Below are 17,217 nucleotides of genomic sequence, written 5' to 3' on the forward strand. Positions count from 1 at the left end.
CCTCTTCCCCCTGCGCGTTTTTGAGACGGATCCACAATCTCTACCAAATAATGAATTTTAATAGGATCCGCCGCTGATTCGCTTCATCACGCCATTATTGCGGGACGGAGGAGGGAAGGTGAGAAGGACGCGGGGAGTGGAGGGGTAGGGGTAGGGGGCAGAATTCGTGTTTAATTCATGGCGGTGTCTAGGCGCTCGCGGCTCTCGCGGCGGGTCGCTTTTAGGAAACCTTCGCGCGCGACGCGTGTAGCACGTTGCTCTCGTGTGAGTGTGTTGGGCTCTGCGGGCGAGACGCGTCGAACGGAACCCTTGCGGCGCGGCGCTGACTGAGTGACCCACATCTGCTGCACAGTGCCACACACACACGGGCCGCCCTGCTGGCCTCTCGCTTTTGGGAAGGGTCCGGGGGCCGCGGACCGCGCGCATCCGCTGCGGGCGAAGCGAGCGGACCTGCGAGAGAGCAGGTGCCCTTCTTTGGAAACAGCGAGCAAAGCGAACAAATTGACAATTATAACACACGAAAAAAGATTTCTATTTCGGTTTTCAGAGGAAGGATTTCTTACGCGCCCCCAAATCCGGCACATATTCCTGTAAACCAATTATTTGTCACCAGTGACGAGCAAAACACGAAAGGCGTCGATTATTTTTGTTTTTTTTCGCGTCGCAATATGAATTGTGCATGCAGTCGAGTGTTTGTGGCGGTGCACTTTCGACCGGCTCATTCACACTGTGGCCGGCCATTCATAACGGGCCGGTAAGTGCCGCGCGTGCAGCCCGAGGGAGAGGGAGGGGGGAAGCGCCCCTCAGCCACGCCACTGGCAGGAGTCCATACTCGCGGGCACTCACTGTCACGTGACTTGAACGTCCACCACCCACAAATGCCTCTATTCTTGACGAGCTATTGAGATTTCTTTTGATTTTTTTTAAAAGCTCATTTAAATTCACTTTTAGTGAGGATCTGAGCCAGGTGGTAAAAGGTTCGACGACTTCCTCCTTCTGGTGCTCACGCTCACGCTCGTGCTCATCCCCGTCGTAGAGGCCAGGGCGCCTCGGTGAGGGTCTTTACGAGGCTTTTGTCCGGCGCCCATACTTGATATAAAGTGAGACTTATCGTGCACGTGAGAGTGTGTGTGTGTGTGTGTGTGTGTGCGCGCGCGCTAGTGTGAGTGTGAGTGAGTGTGTGTGGTCCCCCATGGAGTGCCCGCTCTGTGAATGGGGAAGGCTTTTAATCACGCGTCGATGGTGGCCTTTTTGTTTGTATTGGCGCCGCTGATTGCGAGCCGCTCCGCTCGAAGTGGTCCCCACCACCGGGCCCGCGGTACCGGAGGCTTCTCGAAATAGATTCGTCCTGCCCCGGCGGCCCCGGACCAGCCCCGGCGCGGCGTTATGTGGAGCGGTGGCCGGCGCAGTCTCATTTGTCCGCTGATAAGGGTTCCGTTCCATCGCGATAGCGGCCCTCGTGGCCGGCCGCCGGCTCCAGCCCCTGGTCCAGTCCAGCCGGTAATGCCCCATTGTTCCGGAGGGTCCTCGCGCCCCCGCACCCCTCCAGCAGTGACACTCTCCAGCGGGACTAAACTTCTATGTGTGTGTGTGTGTTTGTGTTGCAGACGGCAACGGTCCGCAGACGCGGCACTGGATCAACGGCGGCCTCCACAAGCCAGACGACAAGCAGTCCACGCTCTCCAGGTACGTGTCGTGTGCAGTCGTGTGTCGTCGTGGTGCGTCAGCGCCAGCGCAGCGCAGCGCCCGCCCGCCCGCCCGCCGCCAGGTAGGCGACCCCGCCCGGCGTGCGCGTGTGGCGGGCCGGCCTACCCCGCGGGCGCGCATTGTTCGGCGCGGTACGCGGGCCGCCCCGCCCCGCCGCACCCTGCCCCACCTCGCCCCGCGAGGCTGCGATCGGATCAGTAGCCTTGGTCCTCCGCGAGGCCCAGGCCCGCCCTTCCCCGCCCCGCCCCACCTCGCCCCACCTCGCCCCACCTCGCCACTCCCCGCCCCGCCCCGCCCCGCCCGGGCTGACCCGGCCCGGAGTGCTGGCTGCTCGGATGATGAATGGGGAATGGCCTGCTATGTACCCGCAGCACCGCTCGCTCCTGGAAGGAGCGCGGCGCCGACTAGAGACGCGAGACGAGGCGGCCAGCGAATTCGATTCGAAGAACAAGAAGAATCGGCTATGCAGAGCCCCCTCGAGCAGGCCCCAGGAGGTGTTCCAAGGGACATGCAGCTGGCACTAGGGGGGACCTCAATCAAAAGAAATTGTGTACAGCCTCCACAAATATACGGAACAAATGTTACGAAAAATCCAGGAAAAACCTGGAACAATCAGAAAAGGTAAACAGAAAATTCGCTTGACTTTGTGGTGAGGTACTCCGCGGCTGGCACTCGGATGGGGAGCTCTACTTATTGGAGCCCTATTTGGAGGCGGGGGGAAGAGGTTCATAAGGCGGGCCTGTGTGTCAGCGTCAGCTCTCGTGCACTCAGTGCTGGACCGTCGACGGCGAGCTGCTCGCGAGGACTCGGAGGCGAACCTGAATAGAGATGCGCAGTGCCGCCGCGCGGTCAGAAAGAAACGCTGCGCGGAAGGAGGCGGGGCGGAGGAGGCAAAAAAAGAGAAGAGGAGGGGGTCGGCAGAATGCGCATCAGAAAGAAGCACGCGGATAGAAAATGGATGGGGGAGGGAGGGGAGGGGGGAGAGAGGAAGAGAGAGAAGGGGAAAGAGAGGGAAGGAGACAGAGAATGGTCGGACAGAACTTGTCTCTGTAATTTAGGAGGTTGCCGCGTCATGTTGCTCTGCGCTCGCAATACCGGGGGGCTTGTTACAAAGCCATCACGCCCTGCAGCGCGGCGGCTGAGCTGAGCTCTGAGCGCTGAGATCTAGCCGCGCACCAGCCGCAGCCGATCTGTTGTCTCTGCCAATGCCTGCCCAACCTGCCTCGCGTCAAGTCCCTTCCTTCTCTTTTCTCGAAATTTACATGCGCCCTGATCAGTCTTGCTATCTGCTCCCTCACAACCCAAAAGTCCCGTTCTTGTAATAAGTAAACTAAGTAATTTCATTTCACTTGGCCTGGCGAAAAACTGTAGGGCTGTCAACAACAGGCAACAACAACAGTTTAAAGCGCAATCGAATTCTGAATGTATCGCCGACCGGAAAACGTTCCTTTGTTAGTTGAGGGAAAACCCCATCGACGAGGCAGAGAGCTCTGCTTTACACTTATGGATGATGGCAGTGCGCGGTGCGCGGTAGTGCGTCCAGCCGAAGCTCGCTCCACACCCACAAAAACTAGTCCTCGCTCCTCGATTGAGATCAGCTTAAGAACGCATATTCGCTGTCCTTGCCTTTCACGTTTAGAGTGTATACAAGTTAAAAGCAAACTAAAATTTTGGCCTAAAGAACACTATGTGTACTTGACTTGAATTCGGAAACGACGCTTCTCCGTGTAGTGCAGGGCTCGAGGTAAGTCGAACAAGATGAACCTCGAGGCGGGCGCGGCTTTTCAATTAGGATGATTCCGGCTCTCTAATTCGAGTTCCGAAACATAATTTCGGAGTAGGCTTGCCGCTGCTGCTGCCACTGCCTGGCCGCGCAGGGCCCGGCTGGCTGGGCAGCGCCGAGAGTGACGCCTTCTCGGAAAGGTGTTATTAATGACACTCGGATCGGTGTGCATCCGCGTGCTCGCCGGGTAGCCCCCTTCCTCCCCCGCTACCCCGTCCCCTCGCACTTTATCGCTTGATATCCGAGCTCAAGCCCATTCTTTTTCCCCGCCCCTTCTCCCCCTCGTGCGACAGGCTATGGCGCGCACACTAAAAAATTTTGTCACGACCGTCATCGTCATGGGGGAATCTGGTCTGGTATCTCCGGAGCGCGAGTTTATTCTCGAGGCGCGCCCGGGGTACATTGTGCCATTCCGCCACGATACGCCACGACGAACCACGCCACGCCACGGCGCGCCACGCCGCGCCACGCCGCCACTGTATGGCCAATAAAGACGTCAGGTCCTAAGCCCGCGCATAACGCAACTACGCTACTCAAATGTTTCACTTTTTTGATGCTTTGTTTTTAATATGGTAATTTTGTAAGTAATGTTTGGCATTTGTTCATATTAATTGTCACTATCATTGTGATTTCACTCTAAACTGAACAACCGCACAAGGGCGGGTTTGCTTATCCACTCTCTGTCCCGAGTGAGTAGGTAGTCCGCCGGCTGGAGGTAATGCACTACACTCCAGCTTACACCTGCTCGTAGTCCTATGAGAGCTTCTTTATTCCCCCTTCAACATCGACAATTGCGGAGACTTTACCGCCGCTGAGAGCGAGAGGCCAAGACCCCGCGTGCCGTCGTCGCCGTCGGTACCCGATTGTGTGCGACAACTGATACCCCGTTCCGCTGGTATGTGTGCCAGGCGCGTCACGACTGGTGCCCGCCCCGCCCCACCGCGCCGCGCCACCAGCGGGTACACATCATCATACAAGGGAAAGCGAAAGGGGGCTGCGACGGGGGAGGGGGAGGGACTCCATTGAGCGGGCTGCTGCTGCGCCGCGCTCAGCCCTTGAACCCGCAGCCGGGGCCTGCCGCGGGTCTCGGGGAGGCTGGCCTTGCGCTCCTCGCGCGGAGCCCCGCGGTGCAAATACCATGGGAACTGGCGGCAGGGCGGGACGCACGGCCGGGTGTGTGCGCGGGGCGCGCGGCCCGGGGAGGTAGGCGCTGGAGGCCGCGATAACGCAGTGCTGCGGGTCATGCAGGACGCCGCACGCCCGCGCGAGCCGTAAAGGTTGGGGTCGCCGCGATGCTATACTCGCTGCTGGCAGTACAGGACACAAGGGGCTTCTGCATGGTCGCTCAGCCGAGAGGACGCCGATGCTGGTGCCGCAGAGGAGGCCGTGTCTACGCGGGCCCTCGCTCGCTGCGCCGCCGGCGTGCAGGTGGGCTGCGGCCAAGTGCCTCCTTAGGCCGCCTCGCCCACTCCACCCCGCAGCCGTCCCCGCGCTCACGCGTTTGTGCTGCTCACGCCAGGCGGACGCGGCGAACACAGGCTCGCGGGGGTGTGATTTCTGATTTCTCCTCTTTAACGCGTCCGAAATGTCACGCGAGTTATTGGCCGCGATTAGCTGGGCGTGGCCTCGGCCGGGGCGCGGCGAGCTGCGTGGGGCCGCGGCGGGGCGGGGCGGGGTGGGCGACGCGCGCGGTGATGCACCGCCGCTGAGCGCTGAGCGGCCAAGGCGCAGGCAGGCGCATATTATTAACTCGTTAACGGGATGCCCGATTACCCGACAGCTGTTTGGAGGTGTGCCGGGCCCGGGCCCCGCTCCACTGCGCGCATGCAGCGCCGCAGACCTAGACCCGCGGGTCGCTTCGTCCCGCCCCGCCCCGCCCCGCCCCGCCCCGCACCGCACCGCACCGCTTGCACACGAATTACACACTACTAGCCAAAGTGGGCCCCCCGCGGTTACATTGATTGGAGTGTGAGCGCCGCTCGGCGCCGCCGCCGGTCCGGCGAGGAGGTTCGCACGCACGGGGAGGACCATGCGGAGGAGAAAGGAGACGGCGGGAGCGCCTCGCAGGTCCGCGGGCTTGTCACGGGGGGCTCCTGCTCCTCGTGACCTGCGGCGGGGCTGAACCCCGGGGCTGGCCGTGGCCGCCTCCGGCCGCGCGGCTGTTGCCCGTGTAATTAATGGCAGTCTGTATTGGCAGCAGCCTTGGGCCCTCCCTACCCGCGCTGCAGCCGCCTGCGGCCTGACGAGTCCATTTAGAGACGCAGCGTCAGCGTGTGTGTGCCGCGGGGCGGCGGCGGCGGGCGGACAGGCAACGCTGAGCGCGCGGCTCACCGGCGAGTGCCTCTGGATAGTGGGCCGGGCCACAACAAGACGACCACACCCAGGAAAAGCATCTACGCAGTTTTCCTGTGTGCTGGTTACTCGTTTAAGGTATTGTGAGGAGAATGCTCTACGATCGAGCACAGTTTCTTCCAAATGGGCGTACGGCTGTTGAAAACAAAACATCTAGTTCACTAGAAAAACGACTAAACCCTTTTCTTCGACAGTTACTAAGAAATCCACTGTTCGCTTGCAGGTACTGGACGACGGAGCGGCCGCGGGCGACGCTGAGTGACTACGAGGCGATCCGGCGGTCGTGCCGGGAGCGCGGCCGCCTGTTCGAGGACCCCGAGTTCCCGCCGGGCAACCGCGCGCTCTACCACCACAAGAAGCCGCCGCTGCAGCCCATCGTCTGGATGCGGCCGCACGAGATGTGCCAGCGGCCGCGCTTCCTGGCCGAGGACGGCGGCCCCGGCGCGGGCCCCGGCCCCGGCGGCGGCGGCCCGGGCTCCGGCCCGCTGGCGGGCTCGGGGACCACCACCGGCCCCCGCTTCGACGTGGAGCTGGGCGAGCTGGGCGACCCGTGGCTGCTGGCGGCCGTGTCCTCGCTCACGCTCACACCGCGCTTCCTCGAGCGGGTGGTGCCGCCCGACCAGGGCTTCGACAACGCGCACTATGCCGGCATCTTTAGGTAAGTCCCGCGCAGCCCTCCGCAGCTCTTTCTTTTCCCACGCGATGGCCGCGCCTCGCCGCCGTGCGCCGACATGCCGCCGTACATCACCGCGCCGTCGGATCACCGGCGCGCGGGACGGCAGGGACGATACCTGACCTAAGCAGCCGACTTTTTCCACATTTTTTTTAGTATTTTTATTTTCTCCGTTCTCCGGCGGAGCTCTCTTTGCGCCATTGCGACTGCGGGCGATCAGACTTGACAGCGGGCCGGTGGAAGCCTCGCTGGAAACGAGCGGCGGGGAGCTCAGCTCGTGGCGGCGGCGCTCCGTGAGAGGGGAGAGAGGGGGGGAGGGGGTGACCACGAGGACGTCCTGCCCTGCTCGGGCTCGGCCCCGGGGCTCCACCAAACGGGCGGCGCGCGGCGGAGTGACTGACCCGCCTCACTCGCCGACCGGATGGGACGTGACGTACTACACGGGGCAGGGCCGGGCGTGGACGACCAAGTCGTGTTGCGATGTTAGGATGCCGTCATGCGTTCCCTGCGTGTGCGACACACGGACAGTAAGGCATAGACAGACAGACAGACGGACGGGCGGACGGACGGACGGACGGACGGACGGACGGACGGATGGACGGACGGACGGACGGGCGGACAGTCGGACAGACGGAAAGATAGACTGGATTAAATTTTTGATTCGTATGCCGCAGAAAACGCCTGGTAGTTAGGCAAATTTATGGTTCTGTGCAGCGCAGCTGGGCGGTTGGCCTACCCAAGAGTTCGCAGGGGCTCGGCGTAGCTTGCATCTGAGGAACAGGCTGGTTAGTTGCCCTTGTCAGATTTCTGTTCTTTATTCTTTTTAGAAAGAAAAAACCTGATTCAAAAACGAACGCGTTACTTGTTGTGTCCTTGGTCTTGTAGAAATGAACAGAGCAAGCAGGGCACCTTGCGCCAATAATCCTGTTTAAGCTTCTCGCATCACCAACTTGCAACTCAACTTGCAAAAAGTAAAGCGCACAAAACCCTTCCCCTTGCATGAAAAAAAATATTCAGAAGAAAACAGACTCTCCTTGAAGGTGTATTTTTGCGATTCCGTAAATACGACGAGCCCCGATCAGCGGCCGATAACGCTAAGCGCGCACAGTCCGCTCCTCAGTCCGCCCGCGGAATGATAGCGAGCTCGGGCGGTGCGGGGTGGGGCGGGCGGAGCGCGGCCCCTTTTGGTTTATGGCGACTAGAGTGCTGGGGCGGTGCGGGGCGCGTTCCAATGTCACACAGGTCCGTCTTGCCCGCCCCGCGATGCGCTGCGCTGCGTGGACGACACACACGCGCGCGCACACGCTGCGGGAGGAGATTCTCATCGACCTGCCGGACCGCGCCGCGCCGGCCGCGCCTCACCACGTCACGTAGCCGATGACGATTTAATCAGAAAAGGTTGTCCGCGCGCTGGCCGCCGCGCTGCCCTGACGGGTCGGTGCGCGGCCGCGGCGGGGCCGGGGCGGGGCCGGGGCGGGCCCTGACAGCGTCGTGACATGTCTGTAACGACTCTGCCGCTCCGCACCGCTCCGCGCCGCCGCCGTGCCCGACCGATTCTGACCGCCACTACTTCTTGGCCAATTGCCTTTCGGAGCAACGACCATCGGAACGGGCTTGCTGCGCGGAGGGGCGGTGGTAGTCGCCGCCGCAGTGGTCACTGGTCACTGGACTCGGCGGCGGCCGAGAGCGTATCGCATACGACACCGTGACGGTGAGGGTGAGCGTCGGGGGGAAGAGGAGGGTAGCGACGACGACGACGATGATGAAGACGACGACAACGACCACGACGAACGAAGAGATGCAGCCTCGCCAGCGTGTGAACAGACGCCTGTGGCTGGGCGCCAGCTGTGGCGGCCCCGCCACGCCAGTCGACATTGCTGCCGCCCCGCCCAACCCCACCCCGCCACACAGCCCGCCCGGGCCCGCGCGCCCGCCGTTGTTAACACCATATTTCTGGGGCCTCCGCAATTACTTTGCAGCGGCTCCTCTCTGCTGCAAGGGCGCCGCTTGATGCAGCGCCGAGTGCAGCACACGGCACCGCGCGAGCAGCAGCAGCAGCGGGCATTCCCGGCCTCCCTCAAGAAGTGCACTGTCGTGTCGTTCACGGCGGACACGGCTCGGCGGCGGGGGGCAGCAGGGGGTGGGCTACTACACGTCGCCAGTGCAGCAGCGTGTGTGCGCGAGTGTGTGTGTGTGTTTCATGTGAGTGGCGAGCCAATAACGCGACTCCCAATAACACCCATCACACGGTATTGTCGCGGCCGCCCCCCCCCGCACCCCGCCCGCCGCACCCCGCCCCATCCCGCAACCGTCGCGGGTCTTTCTTTTTCACACGCCGGGGGCGTGGCGCCGCCGCTTGACGGGGCGGGATGCGGGTGCGCGGTGGTCGACTCGTTAGAAAGGAAAAGAAAGCCGCGAGGAAAGACAATAATGCCGCATTGCCCGCTGCTCTCTGTGTGTGGACGCTGCCAGGTGGCCCCTGCACAGGACCAATCACATTTCACTTTGTCCATGTGTGAGTGCTCGCGACTACTCTGTGTGTGTGTGTGTGTCTGAACGCGGAGCAGCCGAGGCATGTGAAAGGATTCTATCTCACCAGTCTAGTTTGTGGAGCGATCTAGGAATCCGGCCAGGAGCAGGAGGAGGCCTGTCCTGACAGTAATGCGGTGGCCACGCCGTGACACGGAGAGCGGCGAGCGTGGAGGGGCGGGGCGGGAGGGGCGGATGAGTTCAGCCAGTGCTATAGTGCTTCTCGCTTTTTGTAGGCGGGCTAGTTGTCGTATCGTGTGACCTGACCTTCCCCTGCTGCTCCTGCTCATCTCACAAGCCCCCCTCACTCTTTTTCTTCTACGTGTTGCAGGTTTCGGTTCTGGCACTTTGGCGAGTGGGTGGACGTGCTCGTCGACGACCGGTTACCCACGCACAAGGGCCGCCTGGTGTACATGCACTCCTCCAACAGCACCGAGTTCTGGGCGGCCCTGCTGGAGAAGGCCTACGCCAAGTCAGTACCACACACACACACCCTCCGCGCCAAGCGCCTGCTCGATTATTTGTCGTTGTTATTTTTTATTTCTCTGTCGTCTGTCTCTTTCTCTCTCCTTCAGGTGGTACGGCTGCTACGAGGGCCTGCAGTGCGGCATGACGACGCGCGCGCTCCAGGACCTCACGGGCGGCATCGTGCAGAGCTTCGGCCTGTCCAGCCAGGACCGGTATCTCACGTTCCAGGTGCTCAACAGCGCCGTGCCGCGCTCCAGCCTGCTCATCGCCTGCATCCAGCCGGTGAGTGAGCGAGCGGGACTGATTGTGAGCAGGACTGGTTGTGAGCAGGACTGATTGTGAGCAGGAGTGGTTGTGCACAACTGCTCATGAGCAAGACGGATTTTTAGGAGGACTGATACAGAAGTAATTTTCTCTGTGAGCAGGAGTGGTTGTGAGCAAGACGGATTTTTAGGGGGACTAATACAGAATTAATTTTCTCTTCTCCTTTCCCTCTGTTCTTTATTTTTTAACCGCGCTTATCTCGTTGCGATTTTTGCCGTTTTGCCTTATCGGGCGTGCGATCGCGCTGCCCTCGCCATAACCACACGTGTAATTTGATACAGTTTGCATAAACCGCGTTTCGTTTACGATCGCCGCGCCGCCGCACGTCGCCTTGTGTGCCCCACTGGAGCGGCTGTGAGCGAGGGAGCGGGTGAGGGCGAGGGCGGGGGAGGGGAGGGAGGGGGCGTGAGAATCGATTGCAAAGCAAACGGCTGCTTCCTCCAATCATCAAGGATCCGTAAACCTAACTGGTGCGAACAAGAAAGGCGTGGCAGGATGGGGAGGGGGTGGGGTGGGGAGAGGGGAGGGAAGCGGGTGCGCTGCTTATGCGCCTGCTATCATTTTCCACTTTTGAAAGCGCTTTACACGCACAATCGCGCGCGCGCGCACGCACGCAGTTGAGGAGATGATTTGCCGCAGTTTAGATGCAATCGCCCGCTCGCCACCTTCAATATATATCGATATATAAATATTTTTTGTATCGTTCTTTTAGTTTAATTTGGAAAGATGTTGGTATCTGGAAGAAGCGGGGAATGCAGGCCTGCGCAGACATTAATTTTTAGTAACTTGTTTTTTGGGTTGTTGTTTTTTCTTTACACTTTCAAGGTTTGTTTGTTTCCATTTAATTCAAGAAACAATTTGCTATGGTGCTGCGGCTTGTGTGTTCAGGTGGAGGAGGAGAGGCGACGAGGGAACTGAACGCACTATGATACGGTACACTACACTACACACACCCACCGCGCGCTCCATACAGTACGATGCAGGCGGCCGGTCGGTGCGGGACAACCACCCCTGCGATGGTATCGATTGGGGAAGCACGTAGAGAGAGCCTGTCCGGGGCCTGTCCGGGGCCTGTCCACCATGTCCGTTCAACATGTCGCCTCACGGTGCGCGTCCTGTACCTGGCTGCTTTGCCGCTGCTCCGCACACACGCACACATGCTCACGCACGCACGCACGCACCACGCTCGCCAGTAGACCACCATGGAGAGGCCCGGGTCCGGTCCGCCACCGGCCGGCCGTCGCCGGTCCATAGCTTGCCCGACGGGCCGGGCTGGGCCAGCCGCACGGCCACCGTAACGGCCTTCCCCTTTTAAGGCTGACCCCCAATTAACAGAGGACTCTGACTCCATCCAACCGTTCATCTGTCCGCTGATGCTGGTGCCCCCTCCTGGCCCTTGTGCCTCCCGAGGAGAAATTCGGAGAGTTGCGCCGAAATCACCCTACACACTGAGTCGCATTGTTGATCATTTCATCTTAATTTCTCACCAAAGTTTGAGAACTTAAATCGAAGTTTGTGAACGTCGAAGCTCATTGATGTTCGGCCAATGCCGAAATTAATTGAAGCTTCTCTCTCGTGATCAAATTTCAGGAACTTCAATCGAAATTTCATCAAATTTTTCATTATGACATTTCATTAAATTTCATCGAATTTTATCAAAATTCGTGGAATTTCACCGCTGTGCGTTTCAAGTTGTTTGAAGCCTGTTTGATCTGACGCAGAAGGAGAACAAGCGGCAGCTGCGCCTGCGCAACGGCCTGCTCACGCAGCACGCGTACTCGGTGACGGGGCTGGCGCGGGTGCGCGGCCCGCTCGGGGAGACGCCGCTGGTGCGCCTGCGCAACCCCTGGGCGCGCGGCGAGTGGACCGGCGCGTGGAGCGAGCGCTCCTGGGAGTGGGACGGGCTCTCGGAGCGCGACAAGGAGCTGCTCTCCGTGCGCGTGCGCAACGACGGCGAGTTCTGGTGAGTACACTCCCTTCTCCCATCGTGACAGCGTGTGTCACGGTTTTAGAGCCATTCGTGGAATTCACGCAACTGCGAGACCCACATGAAAAGGTACAGCTTACTTACGCCGTGCACTTTCGTAGTTATGCTGTACCGCATCTGGGTGTGTTTGCCTCCTCGCTGTCGACGGCTCCTTATGGCTCCGTGTGAGTAGGCAACCCGCCCTCACTCGTGCATGCGGTACAGTAGAACTGCGAAAGTGCGCGGCCTGGCGTGAGTCAACCACCTGGTATATGTGGGTCTCGCAGTTGTTTTGTGTGTGGATTCCACGAATTGTTTTATTAGTCACACACATTAAACATGTCTTTACTTTAGTCTCTCGCCATTTACTGTTTTAGACGGAAAAGACTATGAATCTCACTGTTCTATCTGTCGTGCTGAACATCTCTCATAGACCCTGAAATTTTGGTTTTATGGATACCTCAAAACTCCTTTATCATTTTTAATGGGACGGTGTCATAATTTCACAAGACCTTCTCCTACTCGCGGTGGCCTAGCAGCGGGGCTCTCGCCTCGGACTCTCTAATTGAAATATCTCTCCCGTCCGTTGCGTTGATACGGTTTAATTTGTAGCCCGAACGGCTCAGCCTCGCAAACGCAATCAGGGCGGGCACTGTTTCCCGAAGCGTCAAAACATGATGAACGGTTATTCGCTACTCCGACGTGCGCCACAGAGCGGGCGATGGATAATACAATCAAAACGCTCGATTTATTTGAGAGCGGGGCGGAGCCGATCGGTCAGCCTGTAGCCAGCAGCAGCAGCCCGCCCAGGGCCCCCACCACCCCGGCGGGCAGCACTAGTACTAGCAGTAGCCAGCCCGCGCTCAAACTTTGTGCAACGTCAGATGACACAGGAGGCTCTACTCCTGCCCTGCCGCCGCCAGCCTGCCGCGCCAACGGCGGGTGTGACCATCACTGACCATCACTTGCAATATCATGAGCGAACGGGACGAACCCAACGGTACCCGAGTATCGCCCGGCGCGTCCCCGCGACTGCAAGGCCCCGCAGTACAGGTGCGGCGGAGTCGTGCTCAAAATCGACGGCAATTCGGAATCCCCGCGCTGCTGTGCATGCATTTGACGATCGTCCATCAATTTTCCAATTTTCTATGACGGTCGTTCGAATTCCCAAAATGAATGCGGACTTCGGGCAGACGGGGCGTGAGCGAGGGAAAGGTATGGGGCGTCAAGACAGAGCGATTCTCCGATATTAAAGTCATTAGTAAATTTATAGCCGCTCTGTTCTGTTTACTGGCGCTCACCGGGACTGCTGCTACGCCCCAGAAACGCCCCGTAGCGGTACACTGTTGAGAGAAGTCCAAACTCCCCGGCACCCCGCCGTACGCCACCACCACCATCGACAACCTGCAATTTGACGCGCCAGTCGGCTTGAGCCGGCCCAGCGCACCGCTGAGGCCTATCCTACTGTGGACTCTGGGACCGGCCGGTTCCGCCCGCTGAAGTGTATCGCGGGATGTGGGGGGTGAAGGGGCTCGGCACGAGTCTTTTAACGGTTCTATTTGAACTCCGCTTTATGGGTCATACGCTGCACGTCTGTTACCTGTCCTTTATCGCCTTCAGCGACTTTGACAGAACATCACTGAGCCGCTGGAGGCCCCCCGGTCCGGCCTGACTTGGGCCTCAGCCGGTGTGGTGCGGCGGTCCCGCGGCAGGCAGGCACGCCGGCCGGCGGCACGCCTTGGGTGAGGTCAGTGGCAAAGCCTTCCCGGAGGGGCGGGGAGGGGGGCATCATTGCCCCCACCTTGCAGCGGGTTAGGCAGGCAAGTCGCTCAGTAGTCGTGACGGACTGCTTAAGGCGTGCCCTTTTTATTTTGTAATAAGTTGTGCTGGCTCCTCTTCCTGCGGGGCGCAGGGTGGGGCGGGGCGGGGCGCGGTGGGGCGTTCGCCGAACGGTGCCGCGGGCGCTTGTAAGCAGAAGGCCTCGTTAAACTAGAGGAAGAGCGTCGCCGAGTCGATGGCATGGGGTGCGTCGTGTGGCGACACCGCGCAGGCAATCCCCCCGCATCCGTCACTGCGGCAGCCGTCGTCTCTCTGTCAACTCAGTTTACTCGAGATTGCTCTATGGTCGCTTTTATTGTGGCATCACTTTAGTAGTTGTTGTTGTCCCCCGGCCCGGCCCGGCCCGGCCCGGCCCGGCTGGCTCTCCATGACAAATACCTTGCGCACCGTTGCTCGGCCGCTCGCGGTTGTCGCTCGCTCGGCATCTCCTCCTTCTGCGGCCCATCCCGTCCAGGATGGCCCGGCCCGGCATCCTCCTGCCGACGCGTCGCAACGGGACCTGCCCCGCCACGCCGGCGGCAGCGGCTGCAACAGCCTCCGTGGCCCACCCCACCAGGCCCGCGGCGGCGGCCCCGCGGCAGCCGCTCGCTCATCCTTTAAATATTCGGAACGCACGAGTTGCAGCAGTTCGACGGCGACGACGCGAAACGGCACGGAAACGGGACGGGTGGGATGAATTCAGCAGCGTTTCCTAGGATTTCACGACGGCGGCGGCGGCGAGACGAACGCGCGATGCGGCTGTCGAACGGCTTGTAGGGTCTGCATTATTCAGCGCGGTCGGCTCTCTGTGCGCCACTTTCGGTGGGGTCTTGTCCTTCCACGCAGTCCCGGCGTTGTGGCTGTGGCGCGCCCCCGCCGCCCGGCGGGCCGCCGCAGCGCTGTCCGCCGCGCTCGTCTGCCTGTTGGGCTGCCTACCCGGGTATCCGCAGGCGCCGACCGCTCCGCTCACCCGACCCGCGCGCGGCTCCGTTCTGTTCCAGGATGTCGTTCGACGACTTCGCGCGCCACTTCACGCACCTGGACCTGGTGCACGTGGGGCCGGACGACTGGATGAGCGAGCCGGCGCTGCACTCCAAGCAGCCGTGGCGCGCGGTGCTGGCGCGCCGGCGCTGGCGGGCCGGCTACAACGCGGGCGGCGGCCCCGCCTACACCGACACCACCGCAATGAACCCTCAGGTGAGCACTCGCCTCACCCCCCACGGGGACGCGACTTATTCGATGAACTTGGACGATGCGAGAGAGATGGTATGGTGAACTTCGACAAGATTCAACAGAAGTTTGGGGAGTTCGTCAGGAGCCTGTTTGTGTATGCCGGCGTGCATCAAACTGATCTTAACCTGTCTATCTGCCGCAGTTCCACATCCAAATCCCACGCTCCGCGTCCAACAAGTGCCACGTCGTGGTGTCGGTGACGCAGTTCTACGAGCCGGCGCCCGCCGTCCAGGACAACAAGAAGAAGAAGCGGCTGTTCGCCATCGGGTTCGCCGTGTACGAGGTGCCGCACGCCATGACGCGCCTCAGCCCGCAGTTCGTCATGGAGCAGGTGGGTATGCGGCCGCCCCCGGGCAACCCTGCCCTTAAGCACCTCCTCCGTGACGTGTGTCCCTCTAATCCTTCCTCGCTCCGCAGCGGCCGCTGGACGTGACGAACCACTCGGTGGCACGGGAGGTGGCCACGTTCTTTACGCTACCACCGGGGGACTACATCGTGGTGCCGCAGACGGACCGCCCTGGTCAGGAGGGCAAGTTCCTGCTCAGGATGCTGACGGACGAGCACTCCAACATCTGGTACGGGATACGGCGAGGTGGCCGAGCTGCTATGCAGCGCTGTGCAGACCGACGTATAACGTACGGGGTGGGCTCCTTTAATCTTCACATCTTTCTGTGCAGGGAGGTGAACGAGGACAACATGGTCTTCAGGAACATATCAGCAGAGTTTTTAGAGGAACCGATCATGCTGGTAAGTAATATCCCCCACGGATTAGGGTCAAGTTCACTTGGCCTCTGCTAGCTCTCACTGCTCTCACAACGCCCGGTGGTTAGGCAACATCTTGCCCCTAGCGCATGTGTGTACTGCGGCGTGGCCTACACTGAGTGACGCAGGCGCCGAGCTCCCGTACTTTGCCGGATAAAAAACGGACGTACCTTCTGGACGATTCCCTTACCCCCGAAAACGTCACATTTTGCCAAGGATAGGAAGTAATTTGAATTATTTTGATTTCAGCCGGACGGGCGGTCGCTGATTGGCAAACTTCTAGTCAAATACCCGCCTGAAGTGGACGTCGCCCTGCTTCAGAAGATACTTAAATCGCACTGGAGAGGTAAGTAGCTGTGCTCTGCGTCCGTGACACACACTTCCAGGAGGGCGTAGACCCTTGCGTTAGATATCGAGACACACAAGTTCTAATCCCAGTGCCATTCTTACTTTTTCGCAGCGTACCTAGCAGAAAAGCCCAGCCTCGAGCTGTGCAAGAGCCTGATAATGCTGAGGGACTACAACATCAGCGGCAGAATCAGCCTCGGCGACATCCCAGTCCTCATGCACATGCTCCACTTCTGGAAAGTGAGTACAGACCACGTTTGTGTGTCTGAAGTCGTCCGTGCCATGGATCTCGCCTAATTTCTCCTCCTTCCCCAGCTGGCGTTTCAGAAGTTCGAGCAGCACAGCACCCGCACCTCATCGTACAACCTGCGACCCTTGCTCTGGGAGGCGGGCTCCACCGTCTCCAACAAGGTCCTGGAGTGCCTCGTGCTGAGGTTCGCACGACGGCAGCTCATCAGCGCCGAGGGTTTCGTCATGGCCATGGTCCGGCTACATCTCGCACACGGTGTGTTTCTTGTTCATCAAAACCCAGTTAGAAATTCAATGTTGATCCGAACGATAAATATAAAAAAAAACAACGAGTATCAGTTAGGTGACAGGACTATGTCAATTCGACGTTACGGTGTGACATCGAAATTAATACCATTAATTTCTTAGCTGGAAAATGACTTCCATTCCCCCTTCTCTCATACATTACTCTTTAAAACATATACATGACTGTTATTTCATTGTTTGCATTGCAGAGAGGTATCACAGCCTGGACACCAAAATGAAGGGAAACCCACTGTCACTAGAGGAGGTCAGTATTAAATAAAACAGAAGCAAATCGCTCTATAGCACACATTCGACAATGTGAATTTATCTGTCATGACTCTGTTACAGATGATTCTGATGACCATCTACTCATGACCGTGTTATTGTTTAGCGTACGTGTTGAAACGCTCTCCCACCGGGAAATGTTGTTCGCGAGCGGAGAATAGTGTGTATTGACTGCCATAATATGCCCGTGTTCCCTGTAAGGTGTTCAAAATGACTTCCCTCAGGCCAACGTAAACTGTCAGGCCAAATGTGTGGAAATTGTGATGTCTGTTAAGAAGTAACATATAGCTCAATAAAGTTAAGCAGTGAAGAGAGGGCGAGGTGTCGGTTGAACATCTCACTATTAAGGTATTAAGTAGTATCATAAATGCCAAAGAAAATTTGTTGAAAATCTTGTTATTGCTTTGTCAGTCACTGAAAATAATTTAAATAACA

General features: G+C 59.4%; 1 protein-coding gene across 1 annotated transcript in view; it reads left to right on the forward strand.

The window, feature by feature from the left end:
* The window catches only part of LOC113203230 (calpain-9), a 49,325-nt gene extending 32,108 nt beyond the window's left edge, over nucleotides 1-17,217 (forward strand). The window contains exons 2-15 of the mRNA XM_052265840.1: nucleotides 1,608-1,686; nucleotides 6,066-6,500; nucleotides 9,376-9,516; nucleotides 9,620-9,794; nucleotides 11,558-11,799; nucleotides 14,622-14,817; nucleotides 14,996-15,184; nucleotides 15,271-15,428; nucleotides 15,531-15,600; nucleotides 15,865-15,961; nucleotides 16,076-16,203; nucleotides 16,279-16,468; nucleotides 16,707-16,762; nucleotides 16,846-17,217. Of these exons, the coding sequence (XP_052121800.1) occupies nucleotides 1,608-1,686; nucleotides 6,066-6,500; nucleotides 9,376-9,516; nucleotides 9,620-9,794; nucleotides 11,558-11,799; nucleotides 14,622-14,817; nucleotides 14,996-15,184; nucleotides 15,271-15,428; nucleotides 15,531-15,600; nucleotides 15,865-15,961; nucleotides 16,076-16,203; nucleotides 16,279-16,468; nucleotides 16,707-16,762; nucleotides 16,846-16,872 (2,183 nt within the window). The 3' untranslated portion in view covers nucleotides 16,873-17,217. The remainder of the gene's footprint in view (nucleotides 1-1,607; nucleotides 1,687-6,065; nucleotides 6,501-9,375; nucleotides 9,517-9,619; nucleotides 9,795-11,557; nucleotides 11,800-14,621; nucleotides 14,818-14,995; nucleotides 15,185-15,270; nucleotides 15,429-15,530; nucleotides 15,601-15,864; nucleotides 15,962-16,075; nucleotides 16,204-16,278; nucleotides 16,469-16,706; nucleotides 16,763-16,845) is intronic.

The sequence above is a fragment of the Frankliniella occidentalis genome, unplaced genomic scaffold, assembly GCF_000697945.3.
Source record: "Frankliniella occidentalis isolate FOCC.00 unplaced genomic scaffold, Focc_3.1 Scaffold31, whole genome shotgun sequence".
Taxonomy (NCBI): Eukaryota; Metazoa; Arthropoda; class Insecta; order Thysanoptera; family Thripidae; genus Frankliniella; species Frankliniella occidentalis.